General features: G+C 39.5%; 1 protein-coding gene across 2 annotated transcripts in view; it reads left to right on the top strand.

Annotated features, from left to right (window-relative positions):
* Positions 1-19007, top strand: part of LOC110533448 (glutamate receptor ionotropic, kainate 4) — a 95910-nt gene that overhangs the window by 14108 nt on the left and 62795 nt on the right. For both annotated transcript variants that reach the window (XM_021617662.2, XM_021617660.2), the window contains exons 2-3: positions 15682-15815; positions 17409-17573. In XM_021617662.2, coding sequence (XP_021473337.2) covers positions 15734-15815; positions 17409-17573 — 247 coding nt within the window. In that variant the 5' untranslated portion in view covers positions 15682-15733. The remainder of the gene's footprint in view (positions 1-15681; positions 15816-17408; positions 17574-19007) is intronic.

Below are 19007 nucleotides of genomic sequence, written 5' to 3'. Positions count from 1 at the left end.
GCCGAAGAGGTCCTTCAGCCAATTCTTGGGCTACAATACCTATTTTGCCAATTGGCCCGGACCCTTAACTGCCGACACGGAGCCCCGCCGATCCATCATGACTGGTCTACCGACATAACAGTCCGAGGGGGTCTCAACAGGCTATTCTGTTAAAATGTCGCCGAAGAACCATCTACTAGCGCCGAGCTGCTAGCTTTTCTGAACGCTGTGTTCCCTGCTCACCTATTGTAGTGGTGTCTGCCGAATGGCACCCTGACTCACGTATTGCTGCTCTTTTGACCCTATGATCACTCGGCTACACAGCTGATTCCCCCTAGACCGTTTCATAACACGGTACCTAATTTTGTTTACCTGTCGGCCCCAGCCTCGAACTCAGGTCCTGTATGTACCTAACTAACCCGCTCTGCCCATTCATCGTCATTTACCCGTTGTTGTCTTAGCTCTCCTGATCAACACTTGTGTTTGCTTTATGCCTCTCTCTAATGCCAATATGCCTTGTGTACTGCTGTCTTGGCTAGTTCTTACTGTTTTATTTCACTATAGAGCCCTCAGTCCCACTCAAAATGCCTTTGTTAGCTCTTTTGTCCTACCCCACACACATGCGGAGACCTCACCTGGCTTAACTGGTGCCTCAAGAGACGAAACCTCTCTCATCGTCGCTCAACGCCTAGGTTTACCTCCACTGTACTAACATCCTACCATACCTTTGTCTGTACATTATGCCATGAATCTATTCTACCACACCCAGAAATCTGCTCCTTTTATTCCCTGTCCCCAACGCACTAGACGACCAGTTCTTATAGCCATTAGCCGTACCCTATCCTACTCCTCCTTTGTTCCTCTGTTGATGTAGAGGTTAACCCAGGCCCTGTAGCCCCCAATTCCATTCCTATTCCCCAGGCACTATCTTTTGTTTACTTCTGTAACCGTAAAAGCCTTGGTGTCATGCAGGTTAACATCAGCAGGCTCCTCCCTAAGTTTGTTTTATTCACTGCTTTAGCACACTCCGCCAACCCTGATGTTCTAGCCGTGTCTGAATCCTGGCTTAGGAAGGCCACCAAAAATTCTATAATTTCCATCCCCAACTACAACATTTCCCGCCAACATAGAACTGCTGAAGGGGGTGGAGTTGCAATCTACTGCAGAGATAGCCTGCAGAGTTCTGTCATGCTATCCATGTCTGTGCCCAAACAGTTCAAGCATCCAACACTCATGCCTCCAAACATACCCTCGTAAAACTGAATATCCTACCTATTCTTGACTTCAGCGATGTCATTTACAAAATAGCCTCCAACACTCTACTCAGCAAATTGGATGTAGTCTATCACAGTGCCATTCATTTTGTCACCAAAGCCCCATATACTACCCACCACTGCGACCTGTATGCTCTTGTTGGCTGGCCCTCACTTCATATTTGTCGCCAAACAAACTGGCTCCAGGTCATCTATATGTCTTTGCTAGGTAAAGCCCCGCCTTATCTCAGCTCACTGGTAACGATAGCAGCACCCACCCGTAGCACCCAACTACTTTGTCCCCATATTTAAAAAAACATTTTTTGCTCCTTTGCACCCCAGTATCTCTACTTGCACATTCATCTTCTGCACATCTATCACTCTAGTGTTTGATTGCTACGTTGTAATTATTTTGCCACTATGGCCATTTATTGCCTTACCTCCCTAATCTTACTACATTTGCATACATTGTATATGGATTTTTTTCTATTGTGTTATTGACTGTATGTTTGTTTATCCCATGTGTAACTGTGTTGTTTGTGTTGCACTGCTTTGCTTTATCTTGGCCAGGTTGCAGTTGTACATGAGAACTTCTCAACTGGCCTAGCTGGTTAAATAAAGGTGAAATAAAAATGTATAAATAATTTTCCACACACAGTCTGTGCCTGTATTTAGTTTTCATGCTAATGAGGGCCGAGAATCCACTCTCACATAGGTACGTGGTTGCAAAGGGCATAAGTGTCTTAACAGCGCGATTTGCCAAGGCAGAGTACTCTGAGCGCAGCCCAATCCAGAAATCTGGCAGTGGCTTCTGATTAAATTAAATTTTCACAGAATCGCTTGCTGCAATTTCGATGAGGCTCTCTTGTTCAGATATCGGTAAGTGGACTGGAGGCATGGCATGAAAGGGATAACGAATCCAGTTGTTTGTGTCATCCGTAAGAAAGTACCTGCGTAATTGCACATCGAAATCACTCAGGTACGTCGCTATATCACATTTGATATTGTCCGTAAACTTGAGTTCATTTGCACACAGAAAAAAAATCATACATTGATGGAAAAACCTTAGTGTTGTCCTTGTTAATGTAGACAGAGAAGAGCTCCAACTGCTTAATCATAGTCTCATTTTTGTACTGCATTAAATATAGTTGCAAAGAGTCCCTGTAATCCTAGATTCAGATCATTCAGGCAAGAAAAAACATCACCCAGATAGGCCAGTCGTGTGAGAAACTCGTCATCATGCAAGCGGACAGACAAGTGAAAATTATGGTCAGTAAAGAAAACTTTAAGCTCATCTCTCAATTAAAAAAAAATGTGTCAATACTTTGCCCCTTGATAACCAGCGCAGTTATGTATGTTGTAAAAGCATTACATGATTGCTGCCCATAACATTGCATAGTGCAGAAAATACATGAGAGTTCAGAGGCTTTGCTTTAACAAAGTTAACCATTTTCACTGTAGTGTCCAAAATGTCTTTCAAGCGGTCATGCATTCCCTTGGCAGCAAGAGCCTCTCGGTGGATGCTGCAGTGTACCCAAGTGGCTTTGGGAGCAACTACTTGCATGCCACTCCACTATGTCTGTCATGGCTTGCGCCATCAGTACAGATACCAACATGAGCAGCAGCTATGTTTGGCTACATGCGGACCGTTAGTGGAATTCCCGCGAGAGAGTAACGGTTAATGTGATTGTATGTTAATTATTTGACTAGGCTACCTGTATTTGACATTGTGTTATTATTTTGATATTTCAATTGACACTTTTGGCAGTGAAACGAGACTACTCAGGCGAGAAAAAAAAAACACCCAAATGTATAGCCCAGTTAGAAAATATAAATGGACTGTTTGGAAATATATATATATATATATATATATATATATATATATATATATATATATATATATATATATATATATATATATATATATATATATATATATATATATATATATATATATATATTTTTTTTTAAAGTGAATCACATTTTGATTTGGCGTACTCCCGATGGCCGGGTTACATGTACCCCAGTTTGGGAATCAAAGTGGTGCTTGAAGAGGAGGTGGGAAGTTTAACTGTAAAGTAAAAAAAATATGGCTTAGCTTGTTAGCGTTAGCCGTCACACTTTTTTGCATTGTAGTATGACAACCAGCCACGCAGGGGTTGGTGGAAGAGCGTATAGACCTATTCCTCCGATCAAACATTGCCAAACGTGTAAATAGGGTTTGTCATATTTTATCGAACTTCTCATAAGACACCTCTTTTCATTAAAACCCAACAACCTACAAGTTAATGGATACAATCATTGTGAGGAAAATAATGTTTCTAGAGCGGGGGAAATCCCTGTGCACATGTGCAGATGCTTTGCTAAGGCTGATTCTCGTTGGTGGCACTGTGGTAGCTATCCGGTAGACAAACACACAAGCCCAACTAGTGTTAACATGACGGTTAAGTGAATTTATTTCCTATGGGAAATTCTAATTGTTCCCGGTCTTATCAATAAGTGTCTTTGGTCATGTTCATAGTGGTTCTGTACTGGGGAGGAGCAGAATCTGCTGTTTCTATTAGTTTAAATTCAGCCACTTCCTCTCCCAGAAGTAAATCATGTTAGCTAGCTAGCGCATGCGAAATTGGGTTCTTGGTTCAGAGATTACTATTTTCCTCCTGACCAATAAGACCTGGATGAAAGCACACCACTGTAAAGTGGTAATGGCTGCAGAAGTAAACTATTTGGTTGAATAGCTGCTAGATGAGAGGGATCAAATTCACCCAGCCATGCTTTTTGGTATGATGCCATGTCACCACACCACATGGAGGCATAGCCAAAGAGGATTGTGTCTTCAAACCTCAGCTGGATTGTTAGACTAAAGGGCTTTCTGGCAACAATTTGCTCCAACCCTGCATTTTGACTCACATTTTTAGCCAGACATCAATATTGAAAATAACTCTTGCTCTCTGCTATCTAGCCAGAAATTGAACTTTGTCAGAAATAGTTTGCACCAGAAAGGCTGTATTAGAGTTGCATTAGTGACATTTCGCTGCACAAAACTGATATCACAGTCCTAGTATCTTCCTGTTCAGCTTAATCCTATTGTGAATCCCACCACCTGTCTTGTTTCTGTTTATGCAGTCCGCATATTAAAAAGGTGATTCTTCACACCACTATTTATTTCCAGGGAGAGTCAAACACCACAGATGGGGGATGAGCCCGGAGATGTATCAGCTATATCTGTCTCCTGCAGCTTGCTCGGGATTTTCTCACCGTGTTTTCTTTCTCCTGTGGATATTATTTAATGTGCGTCTTCAATCAGGGTCATGGCAGTGTGTACTGCATTTCCTCTTCACTTGAAGGGGAGATGTTTGAGATCAGTCACAGGGTGTATCACTGCTGCCCAGCAGAACAAAATATTATCTCAGGATCACCTTTTGCTTCATCAAATTAGTTTTAATGAATACTGATGAGATTCCGGCATGGAACCCTGCACTTGATTTACAACCAACAACAGCTTGGGTGAAAGGTTGCAATAAGGGAACATTATTTCAAATTTGATTGAATTTCAAAGCCACAACCTCTTTTTAGTTCATGAAATAGCCACTAATATTGTGCCCGCTAATCTTCTAAAGTGGTTAATCTGAAATGGCAAAATCACGTCTGTAAAACAGTTATGCATAATGAAATGCAAATTAAAGAGTCCAATTAAGTCTTATTTCAAATAGGTCCTTACTTCGTTCAATGATGTGTCACGGCTCCACAGTCCATTGGGTTTCTGAGCTCCCTAAGCTTTCCTTACTTCAGAAGTGTCAATGTCAACATTTCGTCTCCAAAACTTCATTAATTCCTCACGGTGTCCTCTCAACAATGTTCCTAATCTCTGCTGAGAGTATTCTCATGTTAGAGACATCGGACCATGGCCCTGCATATCAATTCGGAGGCATTGAATTTGAACTTTGGTATCTTGGAGCCAGGATCGCATTCTTTAGTCATTTAGCAGACACTCTTATCCAAAGTGATTTACAGTAGTGAGTGCATACATTTTCATACTTGTCCCCCATGGGAATCTACTGTAACCCACAATCCTGGCGTTGCAAACGCCATGCTACCAACTAAGCCAGTAGCATGACTCTCGCAGATCCATTAACTTAAAGGTTAACGTCCAAAATGGTAGTTTCATTATGCAAATAGAGATGTCATTGGCATTTTATCTTTTGATTGCAGCCATAATGTGTTTAATACTGTAGAGCTGTGGGAATCATTCATTTTTATATATAAGGACAGGCCAAGATTAGCAAGAGGAGTATGCTGCTTCGCTTTTACATTGTTGAATTTCCAACGCAGACTTGCTATTGTTTCCAAATAGCCTCCATAGGATTTTCATTTAAACCAAAATGCTGCCTGTACATGACAATGACTGCAGTGTTTTTTATTACCACAAGCAATGGTTGTTCCAATGTATTACCTTGCAAAGCCAGCCCAAGGTTAGCCAGCTAGCTGAGCACTATTGCCTTCCACATGCTCTGGGAGGCAGCTGGCAGCTAATGTTAATGCCAACGGACACATTGAGAGCACGATGCAAAAATAAAAACCACCAAAAAATTTAAAATAATATAAACCCATGAGAATATGTTACCCATATGAACTATTATCATAAAGTTAGTAGACCATTTTTCAACAGACACCCAAAACTTACCTAGCTACAGTGATGGAAAAAGTACTCAATTGTCATTCTTGAGTAAAAGTAAAGATACCTTAATAGAAAATTACTAAAGTAAAAGTGAGTCACCGAGTAAAATACTACTTGAGTAAATGTCTAAAAGTATCTGGTTTTAAATATACTTAAGTACAGTGGTGGAAAAAATGAATTGTCATACTTGAGTTAAAGTAAAGTATACATCAACATTTTCTTGTTTTGTTACTGCCAGACAAGGGCACACTCCCAACACTCAGACATAATTTACAAATCCAGTATATGTGTTTAGTGAGCCCCACCTATTGATAGGTGGTGAATTATTCCATATTGCTGTCCTGCCTGCACATTCCAAATGTAACAAGTACTTTTGGGTGTCAGGAAAAATGTATAGAAGAAAAATGTACATATTTTCTTTAGGAATGTAGTGGAGTAAAAGTTAAAGTTGTAATAAATATAAATAGTAAGGTAAAGTACAGATACCCCAAACAAATACTTAACTAAAAATAGTTTGAAGTACTACTTAAGTACTTTACACCACTGACTAGCTAGCATACTGTATTTCCCACAAAAGTTAGATTGCAGTCCTACCTTGGTAACGGTTAAATGAATCCATAAGAAAGTTTGTCCTGGCATTCTTCCTACAAAAATATTTTATTAGGAAAGTGGCTGTGCTACACACTAGACAGGGTTCAGCCACGCACTCGACTGCTTTCCAAAAATGTCCCAAAATCAGTTTGTTTTCATATTTATGTGATCCTATACACTGTTAGGCGGAATGCTACATTATGAGAAGAAAATAGCGATACCTTTTTACCAGGCCTTCATTGTAAACAATAATTTGTTCTTAATTGACTCGCCTGGATAAATAAAGGTTAAATATATTAAACATATTTTCCTGGGTTCTATTTATAAAGCAGATAAAAAATGTATAGCGGACCTCTTGGAGAAAGACCCTTTATATTCTAATCCAACAGTATCAAGTGTTCTGTAAATACCAGCCCGGGAGGAAGACAATATCAGCGGTTACAGAATTACATAGTGTCATGGATATTATCAGTGGGCCCTTGGCCCAGTTTGACGTCAAACTTTAACCATAACATTCAACATTGGCAGACATTTGATACTGGGAGTTAAACAAGTCAAAAAGGTAGGAATATAAGTGCTTACAGGGCCTTGCAAAAGTATTCATCCCCCTTGGCGTTTCCCCTATTTTGTTGCATTACAACCTGTAATTTAAATGGATTTTATTTGGATTTCATGTAATGGAAATACACAAAATAGTCAGAATTGGTAAGTGAAATTAAAAAAAGACTTAGTTTCAAATTAAAAAATAAATAAACGGAAAAGTGGTGTGTGCATATGTATTCACCCCCTTTGCTATGAAGCCCCTAAATAAGATCAAGGGGCACCACCAAGCAAGCAGCACCATGAAGACCAAGGAGCTCTCCAAACATGTCAGGTACAAAGTTGTAGAGAAGTACAGATCAGGGTTGGGTTATAAAAAATAACCAAAACTTTGAACATCCAACGTAACACCATTAAATCCATTATTTAAAAAATGGAAAGAACATGGCACCACAACAAACCTGCCAAGAGAGGGACGCCCACCAAAACTCAAGGAGGGAATTAATCAGAGAAGCAACTAATTAGAGAGGCAACAAAGAGACCAAAGATAACCCTGAAGGAGCTGCAAAGCTCTACAGCAGAGATTGGAGTATCTGTCTATAGGACCACTTTAAGCTGTACACTCCACAGAGCCGGGTTTTACAGAAGAGTGGTCAGAAAAAAGCCATTGCTTAAAGAAAAAAATAAGCAAACACGTTTGGTGTTTGCCAAAAGGCATGTGGGAGACTCCCCACACATATGGAAGAAGGTACTCTGGTCAGATGAGACTAAAATTGAGCTTTTTGGCCATCAAGCAAAACGCTATGTCTGGCGCAAATCCAACACCTCTCATCACCCTGAGAACACCATCACAGTGAAGCATGGTGGTGGCATTATCATGCTGTGGGTATGTTTTTCATCAGCAGGGACTGGGAAACTGGTCAGAATTTAATGAATGATGGATGACGCTAAATACAGGGAAATTCTTGAGGGAAACCTGTTTCAGTCTTCCAGAGATTTGAGACTGGGACGGCGGTTCACCTTCCAGCAGAACAATGACCCTAAGCATACTGCTAAAGCAACACTCGAGTGGTTTAAGGGGAAACATTTAAATGTCTTGGAATGGCCTAGTCAAAGCCCGGACTTTGGTATGACTTAAAATTGCTGTACACCAGCGGAACCCATCCAACTTGAAGGAGCTGGAGTAGTTGTGCCTTGAAGAATGGGCAAAAATCCCAGTGGCTAGATGTGCCAAGCTTATAGAGACATACCACGAGAGACTTGCAGCTGTAATTGCTGCAAACGATGGCTCTACAAAGTATTGACTTTGGAGGGGTGAATAGTTATTCACGCTCAAGTTCATTTTTTTGTCTTATTTCTTGTTTGTTTCACAATAAAGAATGTTTTGCATCTTCAAAGTGGTAGGCATATTGTGTAAATCAAATGGTACAAACCTCCCCAAAATTGTATTTTAATTCCAGGTTGTAAGGCAACAAAATAGGAAAATGCCAAGGGGGGTGAATACTTTCACAAGCCACTGTATAGTAAATAAAATACAGGAGATTAATTTAAATCCATAGTTTGCTTTGTATGTATGTTTCTATGTTTTGTTTGGTCAGGGTGTGATCTGAGTGGGCATTCTATGTTGGATGTCTAGTTTGTCTGTTTCTGTGTTTGGGCCTGATATGGTTCTCAATCAGAGGCAGGTGTTAGTCATTGTCTCTTTTTGAAAAGGCCGCCTGAAATTTCAGGCTCTTTTGGTGGGATGTAGTTTTGGCATGCCTGGTGACATCACCAGGTGGTACATTATTTAATAGACCAATATCAGCTAGATTTCAGTTATCCCCTCCCCACTCAGACCACTGCCACAACTGGCTATGTGGTTATTACATCTCAATGGGTGTAATTTTGTTGACAATTTCAATACCTTTTGGAAACAAAACAAGTTTTATGAGGAGGATAGAATCCACCCAAATCATTTGGGTTCCTGGATCCTTTCACAGCATTATAAGGCTGTGTTGAGACAATGACTTATCAATGACCCAAGCCCAGCTAATCTCTACCATTGTGACGCAGAGTTGTCATAATGCTTCAGAAGATGTACATTACACCAACGGCATTGGTAGACAATGTAAGTAACCTAATGTATGTCCCTCGAACTACCCTGAATGCCTCTGCTGATCCTACAGCTATTTTATGCAGTAATCATGTGCATATGAACCAAATGTATACTGTTAGCACTGAGCAGGTGTGCCCTAGGAGGAAGTCCACTGTGTGCAGCTCACCTTGCACTAACATAAATAACATGAGCATATCTACTTCTGCTAAGCTTCTCAGTAAAGAAATAAAAACAAGTAAACATCCCAGAAGAAAAGTAATCAAAATAGCCCACGTTAACATATGTAGCTTAAGAAACAAGGTTCATGAAATCAATAATTTGCTAGTAACAGATGGCATTCCTATTCTGACTATCTCTGACACTCACTTAGATAATACCTTTGATGATACAGTGGTAGCAATACAAGGTTATAACTTTTACAGAAAATATATAAATGCCAATGGGAGGTGTTGTTTATATTCATAACCACATTCCTGTAAAGATTAGAGGATCTCAGGATCTCATCTCTCACTGTTGAAGTAATAGACCACCAAGTGCTAACAGTCATTATCTGGGTAACATGTGTGAAATGCTTGATAATGTATGTGATAAACAGAGGTATATTTTTTCAAGCTACCCACTCAAGAAAAAGCTTCAAACTGTAACCAGTGCCTGCAACCTGGTTCAGGTTATCAGTCAACCTACCAGTGTAGTTACAAACAGCACAGGAATGAAATCACCATATATTGATCACGTCTTTACTAATGTTGTAGACATTTTCTTGAAAGCTGTATCCAAATCTATAGGGTGTAGTGATCACAATATAGTAGCCATAACTTGGAAAACAAAAGTTCCAAAGGCTGGGCCTAATATAGTGTATAAGAGGTCATAAAATAAGTTTTGTAGTGATTCCTATGTTGTTGGTCCATGGTGTATAATGAGGAGCAAACAGACACTGACACATTTATGAAATAGCTTGTTCCAGTTACTAATAAGCACGCACCTATTAAGAAAGGGACTGTAAAAACTGTTAAATCCCTGTGGATTGATGAGGAATTGAAAAATTATATGGTTGAGAGGGATGAGGCAAAAGGAATGGCAAATAAGTCTGGCTGCACAATCGATTGGCAAATGTATTGAAAATTGAGAAATCCTGTGACTAAACTGAATAAAAAGAATAAACTACACTATGAAACAAAGATAAATGACAGATTTAAAGTAAAACGTTTTGGAGCACCTCAAATGAAATGTTGTGTAAAGAGGAAAACTAAGCTCCATCATTCATTGAACCAGATGGCTCATTCCTCACAAAACCAACTGATATTGCCAACAACTTTAATTATTTTTTATTGGCAAGATTAGCAAATTTAGGCATGACATGCCAGCAACAAACACTGGCACTACACATTCAAGTCTATCTGACCAAATTATATGAAAGACGAGCATTGTAATTTTGAATTCTGTAAAGTGAGTGTGGAAGAGGTGAATTTTTATTGTCTATCAACAATGAAAAGCCACCGGGACTGACAACTTGTATGGAAAATTACTGAGCATAATAGCGGACGATATTGCCACTCATATTTGCCATATTTTCAATTTAAGCCTACCAGAAAGTGTGCCCCCAGGCTTGGAAGGAAGCAAAAGTCATTCCTCTAAGAATAGTGAAGAATAACACAATTGTGTTTAATCCGACACAATGCTATTTTACAGTAAACAAATTAACAAACTTTCAGCATGCTTATAGAGAAGGACATTCAACAAGCACATCACTTACACAAATGACTGATGATTGGCTGAGAGAAATTGATGATAAAAAGATTGTGGAGGCTATTTTGTTAAGACTTCAGTGTGGCTTTATACATTATTGAGCATAGTCTGCTCCTGGAAAAACATACAGTGCCTTGCGAAGGTATTCGGCCCCCTTGAACTTTGCAACCTTTTGCCACATTTCAGGCTTCAAACATAAAGATATAAAACTGTATTTGTTTGTGAAGAATCAACAACAAGTGGGACACAATCATGTAGTGGAACGACATTTATTGGATATTTCAAACTTTTTTAACAAATCAAAAACTGAAAAATTGGGAGTGCAAAATTATTCAGCCCCTTTACTTTCAGTGCAGCAAACTCTCTCCAGAAGTTCAGTGAGGATCTCTGAATGATCCAATGTTGACCTAAATGACTAATAATGATAAATACAATCCACCTGTGTGTAATCAAGTCTCCGTATAAATGCACCTGCACTGTGATAGTCTCAGAGGTCCGTCAAAAGCGCAGAGAGCATCATGAAGAACAAGGAACACACCAGGCAGGTCCGAGATACTGTTGTGAAGAAGTTTAAAGCCGGATTTGGATACAAAAATATTTCTATTTCTAAACTTTCAGCTCATACAAGGAGAAGACTGATCAAATATGCAGCCAAGAGGCCCATGATCACTCTGGATGAACTGCAGAGATCTACAGCTGAGGTGGGAGACTCTGTCCATAGGACAACAATCAGTCGTATATTGCACAAATCTGGCCTTTATGGAAGAGTGGCAAGAAGAAAGCCATTTAAAGATATCCATAAAAAGTGTTGTTTAAAGTTTGCCACAAGCCACCTGGGAGACACACCAAACATGTGGAAGAAGGTGCTCTGGTCAGATGAAACCAAAATTGAACTTTTTGGCAACAATGCAAAACGTTATGTTTGGCGTAAAAGCAACACAGCTGAACACACCATCCCCACTGTGGTGGGGCAGCATCATGGTTTGGGCCTGCTTTTCTTCAGCAGGGACAGGGAAGATGGTTAAAATTGATGGGAAGATGGATGGAGCCAAATACAGGACCATTCTGGAAGAAAATCTGATGGAGTCTGCAAAAGACCTGAGACTGGGACGGAGATTTGTCTTCCAACAAGACAATGATCCAAAACATAAAGCAAAATCTACAATGGAATGGTTCAAAAATAAACATATCCAGGTGTTAGAATGGCGAAATTTAAGTCCAGAACTGAATCCAATCAAGAATCTGTGGAAAGAACAGAAAACTGCTGTTCAGAAATGCTCTCCATCCAACATCACTGAGCTCGAGCTGTTTTACAAGGAGTAATGGGAAAAAATGTCAGTCTCACGATGTGCAAAACTGATAGAGACATACCCCAAGCGACTTACAGCTGTAATCGCAGCAAAAGGTGGCGCTACAAAGTATTAACTTAAGGGGGCTGAATAATTTTGCACGCCCAATTTTTCAGTTTTTGATTTGTTAAAAAAGTTTGAAATATCCAATAAATGTTGTTCCACTTCATGATTGTGTCCCACTTGTTGTTGATTCTTCACAAAAAAATACAGTTTTATATCTTTATGTTTGAAGCCTGAAATGTGGCAAAAGGTCGCAAAGTTCAAGGGGGCCGAATACTTTCGCAAGGCACTGTATGTCCATAATAAAGTGCTGCTCTACCTTCTTAACAGCACAATCAACAAGGCAGGTCCTACAGGGCCTAGTTTTGTTGCACCTGGACTACTGTTCGGTAGTGTGGTCAGATGCCACAAAAAGGGACTTTACAATTTCCCCCAAAAAGGGAAAATTACATACAAATACACAGTCCTAGCTAAATTCTTGCTTGAGAAATTGCTAAGAAGCTATTTCTGTTTCTTTTTGACCATTCGAATTGAAAATGATCAATGTACTTAATTGTTACCCAGAAATAATGTGATATTGAGATGAAAACAGCTGCATTGGGATCTTTAAGTAAAATTGTCACATGCCTTCAGAAAGTATTCATATCCCATTGACCCTATTCCACATTTTGTGTTACAGCCTGAATTCAAAATGTATTCAATTATTTTTCCCCCTATTGAAAATGAAATAAAGAAATCTAATTTACATAAGTATTCACACCCCTGAGTCATGTTAGAATCACCTTTGGCAGTGATTACAGCTGTGAGTATTTCTGGGTAAGTCTTTAAGAGCTTCATGGATTTTACAATATTTGCACATTATTCTATATAAAAAAAATCTTCAAGCTCTGTCAAGTTGGTTCTCTGTCAAGCTCTGTCAAGTTGGTTCTCTGTCAAGCTCTGTCATTGCTAGAAAGTCCTTTTCAAGTCTTGTCTTAGATTTTCAAGCCGAAACTAAGTCAAAACTGTAACTATGCCACTCAAGAACATTCAATGTCTTCTTGGTAAGGAACTCCAGTGTATATTTGGCATTGTGTTTTAGGTTATTGTCCTGCTGAAAGGTGAATTTGTCCCAGTGTCTGATGGAAAGCAGACAACCAGGTTTTCCTCTCTAGTCCTTGCCGATGACAAGCATACCCATAAGATGATGCAGCCACCACCATGCTTGAAAATATTCAGAGTGATACTCAGTGATGTGTTGGATTTGCCCCAAACATTTTTTGCAGTATTACTTTACTGCCTTATTCCACTCAGGGTGCATGTTTTGAAATATTTTTATTCTGTACAGGCTTCCTTTTCACTTTGTCATTTAGGTTAGTATTGTGGAGTAACCACAATGATGTTGATCCATCCTCAGATTTTAATGGCTGTGACAGGATAAAACTAACTGTTTGGCTCCATGGTGAAATCTCTGAGCAGTTTCCTTCCTCTCTAGCAAGATTAGTTAGTTAGGAAGATTGCCTGTATCTTTGTAGTGACTGGGTGTATTGATACACCATCCAAAGTGTAATTAATAACTTCACTATGCTCAAAGGATTTTTTTTTAACCATCTACCAATAGGTGCTCTACTTTGCGAGGCATTGGAAAACCTCCTGGTCTTTGTGGTTGAATCTGTGTTTGAAATTCACTGCTCGACTGAGGAACCTTGCAGATAATTGTATGTGTATGGTATAGAGATGAGGTTAAAGATGATTATTGCACACTGAGGCCATGCAACTTATTATATGACATGTTAAGCACATTTTTACTCCTTAACTTATTTAGGCTTGCCATAACAAAGGGGTTGTATACTTATTGACTCAAGAAATGTCAGCTTTTAATTTTGTATTAATTTGTAAAAAATACATTTCACTTTGACATAATGGAGTATTGTGTGTAGGCCAGTGACACAATCTCAAGTTAGTCCATTTTAAATTCAGGCTGTAACACAGCAAAATGTGGAAAAAGTCCAGTGGTGTGAATACTTTGAGGGCACTGTACATGCTCAGGTGCACTTGAATGATGTTTGAAACTCTTTGTACCTATATTTTACATGTCTTAATAATAACTGAGGTACTGTGTCTGTGATTTCTTTAAAGTTGAACGTAACCCTATACAAACCAAGCCAAAACAGATATGTGACTAAAACATACATCATTTCAAACCTTGCTTACATTTGCATACAATCACATGTTTCTCTCTATTATGCATGGGAATACTTGGGAATAGATTCTTAAATTAAAATCACTTGGAGCCGATTTGCTGTTTTTTGTCTGTTTTGTCCAACAATTTATAGCCTATTGTGCAAGCTCTGTTACAACATACATAGGTTGTTACTGCATAGGTGGTATACACTCACAGACATCTAAGTCTGGTCTCATAGATGTAAATCCGGGACGCTAAAATTTGTATGATAAAGTAAGTACAAGAAAGAGGGTTACTTAAGGCAAAAACAAACTGCATATAATGCAAACGTCTAGCAACCCAAAGGTTGCGAGTTCTAATCTCATCACAGACAACTTCAGCATTTTAGCAACCTTTCAACTACTTAATACTTTTTTATCTACTTTGCAACTATTTAGCATGTTAGCCAACCCTTCCCCTAACCGTAACCCTTTTAGCTAACCCTAACCCCTAGCCTAGCTAACTAATTTTCGGTTTGCCAATTCGTAACACATTTTTAGATTAGTAAATTCTGAACATATCCTCAAATTAATACACACCATACCAAACGTAACATATCATACTAATCAGAGTGTCTCGGATTTACATACAGAATAATACAAAATGCTCCGAGACCAGGTTGGACATCCCACTATTCAGTATTCTATAGGCCAATGGCTGCCTACACATGGGCCATTTAAAGCCATTCACGGTGATCTGCAGTAATTGCATATGGGAGAATTGATTGAGCATTGTGTGTGTTTGCTTAATTGCCACTTCCCCATCGTGATAAATGAATTACCAGCATATTAGTGGTAGACTGCCCAGTAATACAACCCTCAAAGAGCAGAGCAGGTTTTCAAATGAAAACATTGAATGTTCTGTCTCTCTGGTTAATAATGCATGTGTATTACTATTCACTTGACAAAAGAAGCAGCTGTATTATAGTTATGACGGCGTAATACATTAAATTTTTCCCAGCTTACAACCTGAGAATGAGGACCCAAATATGGTGCCGTTGTGTGCTGCTGCGGTAGAGTAAATTCATTTTATAATACATTTTATTTGACAGGCCTATTTTTTTATTTAGTGCATTGTATGCCAATTTGTTGATAAGTTATTGATTATGCATTGTCCATTTATAGTACACACAATAACAATGGTCACTGCTTCCCAGGGAGTCCTGGGATACCACAGCGTTGATGAGAATAGAATAGTTCTCTATTCTATCTATGCTGACGGTTTCTTCTTGTTGTGTGCAGCTGGCTGTGAGAGGGGCACCCCCAAGGTAAGCCCCATGAGGAGTCATAGAAGATGCACCCGGTTTGGGCCGCTCTGCTGCTCTTAGCCATGTGTGCAGGGCGCATATCCAGCAATCCATTCACCTTGAGACTGGGTAAGTAATGCACCAAACTATCCCCCTGCCTGTGCAATTGCAGTGCACTATCATGCCAACACTCCTTAAGGATTTGGCATTTTTTGAATGTGGAAAATACTAAAATCGGTGAGAGCTATTTTTGCTTATACCACAGCTTGGCTGAATACTCAACATTGCTTTAAATTAGACATTTGCATACATTGGAAATCATCCTATTTGGAGATGTGACAACTGGCTTAATTTAATACTCGTATACTGCTTACTGTGCTGTATTAACTAATATAGTTTGATGGTGACAAAGGACTTGGCACCTTCGGTTACAATGTGGCTTGTGTTGCTTTTCTATTAGCAATCTCAATTTGAGCTCCTGTCACTTCCTTGCACGCTCTAGTGACTGAATGCATTTGTGAAGCAGAAAATTGCTTTCTATCTTAAAGGAAACAATAACAGAAAAAAACAGGGCATTGTCTGACCCTGCATAACTTGTTTATTTAACAGCAACATTCACTATGACAAGCTTCTCATACAGGTCAACATTTCACTGAATGGTATATGAACGATAACTAAAAGTTTGTCTGTGTATCCCTCTCTCCTTGCCATCCAAGCATTGGCTTACCTTATGAAGTGAATCAAATCCCACTGTTGGTGGGGGGGGGTGTCAAAGAATGTAACATTATTGGAGAGCAGTAAAGCCGTCATTGCATTTCTGTTAGGTTGCACTACTTTTGAACTCCCTCACACTGGACTGAGAGTGTTATTTCATATTCAGTACATAACATTTGGGGAAAGAGAGAAAACCCATGACATTTAACATAATAAACTTTTTATCACAGACAACTGCAGTCTGTCTCTCTCCTTTGTTCTAGCTCTGCCTCTAGAGAAAATGCATAATGGGGGACATTTTACATGAGCAAACAGCAGTGAGCAAAATAAACAATATTTCACATAGGCGGGAAGGGATTAATATCCATTGTGAGTTCCAAATACTGCAACTCACAAATGCATTGTGTGTATTGCATGCATCATTTCGTGATTAAAAAAACACCTAATTTTAATGCACATTGTTGTTGAAAATTGATTAAATCATGCTGCAGATTGTTATAATTTTGACAGTATATTTTGCACAGATCTGTGCTATTTTGCCTGTGAAATACAGCCTGTGCCATAGAAATATAGCAATAAAAAGGTCTACTCACTGATCATGCTTGGGAGAAATTCACCCCAAAAAGATGTTCATCAACAAAATAAAAATCCGCTCATTGCAAAATATTTTCCCAAATATGTTAATTATACCAACCTATAGGTCCTCACAATCAACACAAATGGGAGAATACTGTTGCAGTTCAACTGTAATGTTTGGCAAGATAGTGGCCATAGGAGTTGGCTATACAGCAGAAACTGATCTGGCACCAGGCTATGGCATTGATGGCATAGTTAGGGTTTAAAAAGCTGGTAACCTGGTTGGAGGATTCCTTATTCCCTCCTGATTCCAGGAATATTCCAACTGGAATTTCTGGGAAAACAGGGAATTTGGGGAAAGTTACCAAAACTTTGCAACCCTAGGCATAGTCCTCCAAATGGCAGAACCGTAACACACCCTGTGTCTTGTAGCTGCTGTTCTGGATGACCCGATGGAGTGCAGTCGTGGTGAGCGCCTGGCTATCACCCTGGCCAAAGAGGGCATCAACCGTGTTAGTAACCTCTCTGTGATGGGCAAAGTGGAGGTGGACATTTTTGAACTCCTGAGGGACAGCGAGTACGAGACAGGGGACACCAGTAAGTCAGGATAATGATATACAGTGCTAAAAACTGAAGTATTTTCTATGTGGCAGAACACTTGGAGGGCAGTGATGAGAGAAAATTCATAGAGGCTCAAGACAGAGGCAAAGCTGGTGTTTATTAAAAATAAAAGGTTTTAATACAAAGGTTCCAACTGTAACTGGAACCAAGTTCCCTCAGGGCATAGGCTAATGAACTTGATATTTGTTGCTTTCGTCATACGTTTTTACTAAACAGTACGTTCTAAATAGTATGTAGTGTGATTAGTACAGTATGTAGTTTTAGTAAGTAGACTAGAAGGCTTTCGGATACGGCCAAAGACTTACAGCTAGAAACAAATCCCCTTGTCCTATGTACCATTTACACAACAAGCTCTAACAGTCTCATGTCAGAATTAGATGTTCAGCCATGTTTTCCCAAACAAATTTCAAAGTTGTTCCAAACGTCAAATTTCAAAGTGTTTATGGTTAAGTGTAGGCATTAACTCTGAATGGTTAAAGTAAGGTTTGGGATAGGCTTAAAACAAAAAAATCTCAAAAAACAACTTTCTATTGCTGAATTCAAACATTCAACCTTTGACGCGAGTAGCAGATGTTTACACCCATCCGCCATCCCCGTCCAAAATGCCTTAGCAAAACCGAAACCTACTTGAAGGTAACAGTGTTCACTGTTGCCCTTAGTGGCCATGTTCCATGTCATCTCCCAACATCCTCAGACATGGATGGACATCGAATACTGACTTGTATCACGGGTGACCTGGCTGCATTTCCAATGCTTGCTCTAGTCTAGTGGATGTAAAGTCTTTTTTATTTATCTGAAGCCTTGAGAGAACATATTGGTTGCGTCCCAAATGGCACCCTACATTATACTATTTATGCACTATATGGGGAATAGGGTGCCATTTGGGAAGTAACCCTTTAGTTGACCGGCAGGAAGGAAATGACAAATGCAGTTCCCCAGTTCCAATAAAGGCCCAGGCCAGTTTGGCCTCTCCATGGCTGGTTGGCTGTGGAAATGGATACAGCTGAAACAGGATTAGAAATGGACTGCTGACTATTTGTCTTGATCCCAAACAGCACCCTATTCTCTATATAGTGCACTACTTTTGACCAGAGCCCTATTGGCCCTGGTTGGGACACAGCCATTGCGGGAAATGTCAAGCAATTTTTAAAAGTGGAATTCTCACTTTTAATACTTGATTCAGACAGTAGTTAAGTAGACGGGGAGACAGAAAGGAAGACAGTAGGAAGGGTGTACAGTAGGAAGGGTGGACAGTGGACACAGGGATTGAACCCTGGTCTCCGGTGGGGAGATATACACTGCTCAAAAAAATAAAGGGAACACTTAAACAACACAATGTAACTCCAAGTCAATCACACTTCTGTGAAATCAAACTGTCCACTTAGGAGCAACACTGATTGACAATAAATT

Source organism: Oncorhynchus mykiss, chromosome 10 (assembly GCF_013265735.2).
Source record: "Oncorhynchus mykiss isolate Arlee chromosome 10, USDA_OmykA_1.1, whole genome shotgun sequence".
NCBI classification, from domain to species: domain Eukaryota; kingdom Metazoa; phylum Chordata; class Actinopteri; order Salmoniformes; family Salmonidae; genus Oncorhynchus; species Oncorhynchus mykiss.
The sequence above is the reverse complement of the archived record's forward strand: the minus strand, read 5'-3'. Positions and strand labels throughout refer to the sequence as shown.